Raw genomic sequence first — 8,752 nt, 5'->3', positions numbered from 1 at the left:
CAGCCCAGAGATTTGAGGGGAGAAGAGCATGTCAGACAGAATTGCAGTCAACTTGACTACTTCAGTCTGCAGAGAATTCAAGGGAAACCTCTTCACCCACAGAGTGGAGACTATTTGGAACCCATCACCACAGGGAGAGCGAGAGGTGAACAACAGGGGAGGATTCAAAAGGACTGTCATGGAACAGAATCACTGGCAGAGTCCAGCCAGCCTGAGTTGACTGTCTACTGTACACTAGGTGTGTTATAAATTCACTAAGTACCGGAGACAGAGTTCAAAATAGAACTGATTTATTTGTCTCAGATCCAGAATATTAAACTCCAGTCCCATTAAAGGTGAATATGCAGCAGAAGAAATTTCTCCCATGCCCAGTGACCAGGGTGCAGAACTGGGTGTGGCGAGCAGCAGCAATAATTGCAGAGTTCAGCACCGACACTCTCGAAATTGCATTCAGCAACGGTGATGGATAAATATCCAGCATGCAGCTTATTGAAACTTTCTCCCCAGTGTGAACTCGGTAGTGTGTCACAAGGTTAGATTACTGAGGGAAGCCCCTCCCACATTCACAGCAGGTGAACCGTCTCTCCCAGTGTGAACTCAATGATGCACGTTTGATTGAGAAGGCTGAGAGAAACTCTTCCCAGTGTCTGAGCAGGTGAATGGCCTCTACCTGGTGTGAACTCACTGGTGTCTCTGCAGATGAGATGATCACATGATTCCTTTCCCACATTCACAGCCGGTGAACGGCTGCTCCCGTATGAACTGACTGGTGTGCCAGTAGTTGGGATGACCGAGTGAACCCCTTCCCACATTCTGAGCAGGTGAACGGTTTCTCCCCAGTGTGAACTCGCTGATGACTCAGTAGATGGGATGACTGAGTGAATCTCTTCCCACAGACTGAGCAGTTGAATGGCTTCTCCCCAGTGTGAACTCGCTGGTGTCTCTGAAGAGTGGATGACCGACTGAATCTCTTCCCACAAACTGAGCAGTTGAACGGCTTCTCCCCAGTGTGAACTGACTGGTGTACCAGTAGTTCGGATGACCGAGTGAATCCCTTCCCGCAGTCTGAGCAGGTGAACGGCCTCTCCTCAGTGTGAACTGACTGGTGTACCAGTACGTCAGATGACTGAGTGAATCCCTTCCCGCAGTCTGAGCAGGTGAATGGCCTCTCTCCAGTGTGAAGTCTCTGATGTACCTTCAGTTTAGATGACCTAGTGAATCCCTTCCCACAGTCTGAACAAGTGAACGGCCTCCCTCCAGTGTGAACTCGCTGATGTTCCTTCAGTGTAGATGACTGAGTGAATCCCTTCCCACAGTCTGAGCAGGTGAATGGCCGCTCTCCAGTGTGAACTCGCTGGTGTGCCATTAGGGTGGATGATCGAGTGAATCCTTTACCACAGTCTGAACAGGTGAAAGGCCGCTCCCCGGTGTGAACTCGCTGGTGAGCCATTAGGTCAGGTGACCGAGTGAATCATTCCCCACAAATTCAGCAGATGACCAGCCTTTGTCCAGTGTGAACTGACTGGTGTGTCCATGGGCGGGATGACCAACTGAATCCCTTCTCACACACAGAACAGGTGAATGGCCTTATCCAGTGTGAACTTGCTGATGTACCTTCAGTTGAGATGACTGAGTGAATCCATTCCCACTGTCTGAGTAGATGAACGGCCTCTCCCCATGTGTAAAATAACGGGCGTGCCAGTCGGTCAGATGATCGAGTGAATCCCTCCCCACAGTCTGAGCAGGAAGGATGATTGAGTGAATCCCTTGCTCCACTTCTTAAATATCTGGGCTGAGACAGCAAAACTGGCGTGTTATTCTCAAGATTCTCGTAGACAAATTCCTTGCCATTTTTAACCTATGAAAAGATTTACAAAATCCATCAATGGGTGAAGGACATTTCAGATGAGATCACTTCAGTTGCTAAGGCGTGAACTGACATCACACTGTTACAGTGAAGTTCAACCCAAGTTGGAGAGAGAAATCATCTTCTAACTGGGCACAGTGCTGGTATCTGGAATGACCATCAAATTCTCTGATAGTCTCCCTGTCTCATTAGGAATGGGGCATTTCTGCCATCTCCAATCTGTGACCTGGCTCAGTTTGACTCTCTCCATTGGTATTATTCCCTGTTCCCACTGAGCTGTATGGGTGCCTGGCCCCACAGTAACTGAAACACACACACACAAATAGCCGGCAGTGTATTGCATGTACCCACCACTCTCTGGGTAAAAAACTTACCCCTGACATCCCCTCGGTATCTATTTCCAAACACCTTAAAACTATGCCCCCTCGTGTTAGCCATTTCAGCCCTGGGAAAAACACCTCTTGCTATCCACACCATCAATGCCCCTCATCATCTTATACACCTAAAAAAGGAAATTACACATTATTTTGAGGATTTGTTAGAAGTCTACAAAATTATGAGGGTATAGACAGGGTAAATGCAAGCAGCTTTTTCCACTGAGTTTGGGTGGGATGACAACCAGAAGTCATGCGTAAGTGGGGAAGGGGAAAATTTAACGGGAACATTTGGCAAAGCTCTTTACTGAAATCGTCGTGAGAGTGTGGAATGAGATGACAGCACAAGAGTTGAATATGAGCTCGGTTTCACCATTTAGAAGAAGTTTGGATGGGATCCTGGATGGTAGGTGAATGGAGGGCAATGGTCCAGGTGCAGGTGGTTGCATTAGACAGCTTAAATGTTTTTCGGCATTGACTAGATGGGCCAAATAGGCTGTTTCCGTACTGAACTACTCCATGTTTCTATGATAGAGAAGCTGGTCAAACTTGTTTGGAAGGGATACGGTCGGAGTGACAAAGGAGCAGCAGTGGCTGGAGTTTCTGGGAGCAATTCTGGAGCTGAGTGATAGATACATCCCAAAGAAATGGAAGCATTGGAAAGGCAGGAGGACACAACCGTGGCTGAAATGAGAAGCCAACATCAACATAAAAGCCAAAGAGAGGGGAAACAAAAGAGCAAAAACTATTGGGATTTTTTTAGAAGCTAACAGAAGATGACTAAAAAAAAGTCATATGAGCTCAGGGCGTGGAATTATGATATTGTAGTCATTAATGAGTCTGGGTACCCAAAAGTCTGAGGCATTGGGGAAGAAATGTCCCAGGCCTCATTATCTCTTGAAAACCAAGGTCCCCTGCACCAGTCACCTTTCAACTTTTATTTTGGCAGGCACATACAAACTCTACACCCTCAAAATTTCCCTGGTGAAGGCCTCCCACTTACCAAGTGCTTCCTTGCAGAAAAAAGCCTGTCCAAAACAATCTGATACCATCAAAATTGACCTTTCTCCGATTTAGAATCTCACCCCATGGACCAGACTTCTCTTTTTCCTTATTTACTTTGAATTTCATGACATTATTATCACTAATTTCTGTCACCAGCCCTGGATCATTCCCTAATAGCTTATTGCACACACACTTCTACATTAGGAATTCTACGTATTGATTAAGGGCACACTTGACAAACTCTACCCCATCTAGTCCTTTTACAGAATGGGAGTCTCAGTCAATATATGGAAAGTTAAAATCACTTTCTGAATTAATCTTTGTTTCTTGGCATGGTCTACGATCTCTCTACAAATGTGTTCCTCTACATCCCTCAGATTGTTGGGTGCAATCAAGTTCCAATAATGGCTACAATATCATAATTCCCTGTCCTGAGCTCATCTAGCTTTCCTATGATGTTTCCTGCATTGTGATATACACAGCTCAGCACATTCATCGCACCATGCTCAACCATTTGATTGCTGACTCTATCTGAGGTCTGAACAACATCTGACTGGTGTCAAGAAAACAACGTCTCCCTCATAGTCACAAAAACAAAGGAGCTGATTGTGGACGGAGGAATGGAGACAGGCTAACCCCTATTGACATCACTGGATCTGAGGTTGAGAGGGTGAACAGCTTTAAGTTCCTCGGCATAAACATCAACAAGGATATCACATGGTCTGTACATACCAGCTGAGTTGTGAAAGAAACACAACAGCACCTCTTTCACCTCAGACAGTTGAAGTTTGGGATGGTGCCCCAAATCCTAAGGACTTTCTACAGGAACACAATTGAGAGCATCCTGACTGGCTGCATCACTGCCTTTTATGGGAACTGTACTTCTCTTAATCGCAGGACCTGGCAGAGAGTGGTGCAGACAGCCCAGCGCATTTGTAGATTTGAACTTCCCACTATTCAGGGCATTCTTAGAGACAGGTGTGTTAAAAGGGCCCGAAGGTTATTGAGGACCCAATTCATCACAACCACAAACTGTTCCTGCTGCTACCATCCAGGAAACAGTACCACAGCAAAAAGACCAACAGGCTCTGGGACATCATCTTCTAGCAGGCCATCAGACTGATTAATCCATGCTGATACAATTGCATTTCTATGTTATATTGACTGTCCTATGTACAAACTATTTATTATAAATTACAAACCCCATTTCCAGAAAAGTTGGGATATTTTCCAAAATGCAATAAAAACAAAAATCTGTGATATGTTAATTCATGTGAACCTTTATTTAACTGACAAAAGTACAAAGAAAAGATTTTCAATAGTTTTACTGATCAACTTAATTGTATTTTGTAAATATACACAAATTTAGAATTTGATGGCTGCAACACACTCAACAAAAGTTGGGACAGAGTTAAAATAAGATTGAAAAGTGCACAGAAAAGTCATGCTACTGTGACAATTATAGCCACCTGGGCTCGGGAGTACTTCGGAAAACCATTGTCACTCAACACAGTCCGTCGCTGCATCCAGAAATGCAACTTGAAACTGTATTACGCAAGGAGGAAGCCATACATCAACTCTGTGCAGAAACGCCGGCGAGTTCTCTGGGCCCGAGCTCATCTCAGATGGAATGAAAGACTGTGGAACAGTCTGCTGTGGTCAGATGAGTCCACATTTCAGCTAGTTTTCAGAAAAAACGGGCTTCGAGTTCTCCGTGCCAAAGGTGAAAATGACCATTGGGATTGTTATCAACGAAAGGTGCAAAAGCCAGCATCTGTGATGGTATGGGGGTGCATCAGTGCCCACGGCATGGGTGAGTTGCACGTATGTGAAGGTACCATTGACTCTGAGGCGTATATTAGGATTTTAGAGAGACATATGTTGCCATCAAGGCGACGTCTCTTCCCGGGACGTCCATGCTTATTTCAGAAGGACAATGCCAGACCACATTCTGCACGGGCTACAACAGCGTGGCTTTGTAGACACAGAGTGTGTGTGCTTGACTGGCCTGCTGCCAGTCCAGATCTATCTCCTATTGAAAATGTATGACGCATCATGAAGAGGATAATCAGACAACGGAGACCACGGACTGCTGAGCAGCTGAAGTCTTATATCAAGCAAGAATGGACAAAATTTCCAATTGCAAATCTACTACAATCAGTATCCTCATTTCTAAAACGATTAAAAAGTGTTATTAAAAGGAAAGGTGATGTAAGACAATGGTACACATGCCTCTGTCCCAACTTTTGTTGAGTGTGTTGCAGCCATCAAATTCTAAATTTGTGTATGTTTACAAAATACAATTAAGTTGGTCAGTAAAACTATTGAAAATCTTTTCTTTATACTTTTGTCAGTTAAATAAAGGCTCACATGAATTAACATATCACAGATTTTTGATTCTATTGTATTTTGGAAAATATTCCAACTTTTCTGGAAATGGGGTTTGTAGTATAAATTACATAATGCACATTTAGACAGAGACGTAACATAAAGATTTCTACTCCTTGTGTATGTGAAGGATGTATGTAATAAAGTCAATTCAATTCACTCTCTCCACTATCTGTTCTGCCATTCCCACTTCAACTTACTTTAACCACATCACCCTTCCCCCCACAATCCTTACCACTAGGATATTATTCCCCTTTTGTTCTGTTCCCCTAACGAACAAATCCCCTCTCATCCCTTTGACTTTCCTCTGCCAGGTAATCCCCCCAACAGTTTCCTAAGTGGTCCACCTGCTGTTGTGCGGGATAGCAACAAGAGTGCTCTGTAATGGCTATTTAAACTCTTTCCCCTTCCTGACTCTCACCCAGTTTCCTGTGTCCTGCACCTTAGGTGTAACTCACCTCTCTTCATGTCATATCTCTCACCTCCTCCAACTCCTGGATGATCCGGAATTCATCCATTTCATGTTGTAACTCCTTAAAGTGCAGGGTTACAAGCTGCAGCTGGATGCATATCTTGTAGGTGAGGGCATCAGGGGCACTGGAGGTCTCCCCACCTTCCCACCAATGTCCCTTCTAATTTGTAATGACCAGTGTGCATATAAATCTTGTACTGTGCATTTTTATACCCAGCGATAACATGTGCACAGTGAATTTTATATAGAGAGGTATTAATTTTAACAGCTGTCGATAAGAACTTTGATCTTCTCTGGGATCGATCGAGTTCATCTGCGCTCTCACACAACCTATGTAGCAGGCCTGTAACGGGTAATGAAGGATTTTCTCACCAGAGCTTTTGCACATTTTCCACATGTACTTTGCTTGCTAAATTGCGCTTCTATAAGTCAGATTTCCAAATGTCACTCCACTTCTTCCCACTTGCAAATTCTCCAGCAACTTCTGCATCGCCACAATACACACAGGTAACACCAGTTTCTATATTGGACATAAATATTTCCCCTGAACCCTCCTGAGAAATTGAGGATATATATAAAAAATCATTTTGAACCTATGTAACCTCTGGTTAAAAGGATAATTGGGACTGAATAGGAACGTTTGAACTGAAGTAAACTCTGTCATCAGCAGTTAGCTAAGACAGGCTCATTACCAGTTCTCTGCGGCTTGCAGAGAGACAGACTGAGAGCTGATAACATTGTACATTGTACCCTCGTTTGAGTACAGAGAGGACTACTCGCTGATAAGGACAGGAATGAACATCTGCCTGTAATTAAGTCAGGGCCTTGCAAAGGGAATAACTGATTTTCATTTTTAAAATCTTTTTTAGTAATTATTATTAAAGATCAACAAAATTATTATTAAAGATCGAGGATCAAAAGTTTGACTTCTGATTTTCTCCAAACTAAGACATAGCATCACCTGAGAGAACCATTTTATCAAAGTAGGAGCAGAAGCATCTTTCCATTTCAACAAAATAGCCCTTCTGGCCAATCATGTCACAAATGCAATTACATGTTGGTCTGATAGAGAAATACCCTGAATACATTGAGGGGTTATACCAAACAAAACTGTCAATTTATGAGGTTATAAATTAATTTTTAAAACTTTAGAAATTGTCGAGAAAATAGATTTCCAAAAATGTTTCAATACAGAACACGACCAAAACATGTGTGTCAATATAGCTGTCTCAGTTTTACATCTATCACACTGACTATCAACATTCAGAAACATTTTTGACAGTCTCTCCTTTGTCAAATAGTAATGATGTACAATTTTAAATTGAATTAAAGAGTGACTGGCACAAATCGAAGAAGAGTTAACCAACTTCAAAATCCGCAATCAATCCTCTGTTATCAAGGTCATGTTAAGCTCTGTCTTCCAATCTTGCTTAATCTAAAGTGAAGGGTAATTATGCTGTTGTAACAATAAATTATAAATTTTCCCAATAAAACCTTTCACAAAAGGGCTCATTTTTGAAATAAAATATAACAGGACAGAATCCTGTATATATGGAAAATTACTTAAATATTCTTGTAAAAGAGACAGACCTAAAGATATTGCAGGAAATGTGAATACAAGAGAGAGTATTTAGTTGCTAAACTCTCAAAAGACATCAATCGGCCATCTTGGAACAGATGAATGAAGCAATAAACTCCTTTATTCCTCCAAAGAAGAAAGGTAGGATCTCTTAATGAAGGTTTAAATAAATAATTTCAATAAACTAAAAAGTTTAAATTTTTTGAGATCAAAAAAAATTACGAAACTGGAACCAAATTCGTAATGACTGCTTAATCACAGGATATAAATTTAATTCAGCAATTTTGGCCAGTTGTACAGGTATAGAAGGTCCTAATAATGAGGTTAAATGAAACTGTTTCACAGCTTTCAATTCCAAATCAACCCAAGGTGATCGTTCATTTTTATAAGTCCAATTTAACGAAAAACACATATAATGTATATTAACAGCCCAATAATACATTCTTAAATTAGGCAGAGCAAGACCTCCATCCTCTTTTAATTTTTGTAAATGATATATATCAATTCTTAGTCTTTTATTTTTCCTGTCATGGTCCGGACCGTGAAGTCTACATTCCGGTTAATGGTCCGGTCCATCAACCCTTGCTCCAGGTTTTCCTGTCTACCCTGTTTCTGTTCCTGTTGAGCACTAATTGAGGCAGCTATTTCTCGTTGGGGCTGGCTACATTAATACCTCCAGAGACCAGGGCATGGCTGCCAGATATTCTTGTCCTTACTCCTTGTACCCTTGCCCCTGCCTTCTGTTTCCACGCCTGAAGCCCTGCCTTGTCTTGCCGGTAACTCTCGCCTCGCCTCGCCTGTAGTCTTGGAGCCACCCTGCACCTAGCTGCCTTCCTGTCCCTTGCCTCTGCTGGGTAAGTCAGGCCGTCTTGCCATTACCCTGCGGTTGGCTCTGTCCCTTCCTGTCCCTAGCCTCCGTTGGGTAAGCCAGGCTGTATTGTCGTTACCCTATGGTTGGATCTATCCTTTCCTATCCCTTGCCTCCGTCGGGTAAGCCAGGCCGTATTGCCATTACCCTACGGTTGGTTCTGTCCCTTCCTATCCCTTGCCTCTGTTGGGTGGTGATC

At 42.8% G+C, this 8,752-nt stretch overlaps 1 protein-coding gene across 1 annotated transcript in view; it reads right to left on the bottom strand.

Annotated features, from left to right (window-relative positions):
- Positions 1 to 273: 273 nt before the first annotated feature.
- The window catches only part of LOC140206774 (uncharacterized), a 59,203-nt gene continuing 50,724 nt past the window's right edge, over positions 274 to 8,752 (bottom strand). The window contains exon 3 of the mRNA XM_072274987.1: positions 274 to 1,438. Within this exon, the coding sequence (XP_072131088.1) occupies positions 731 to 1,438 (708 nt within the window). The 3' untranslated portion in view covers positions 274 to 730. The remainder of the gene's footprint in view (positions 1,439 to 8,752) is intronic.

Source organism: Mobula birostris, chromosome 13, assembly GCF_030028105.1.
Source record: "Mobula birostris isolate sMobBir1 chromosome 13, sMobBir1.hap1, whole genome shotgun sequence".
Lineage (NCBI taxonomy): Eukaryota > Metazoa > Chordata > Chondrichthyes > Myliobatiformes > Myliobatidae > Mobula > Mobula birostris.
This window is presented reverse-complemented; position numbering and strand designations above follow the sequence as displayed.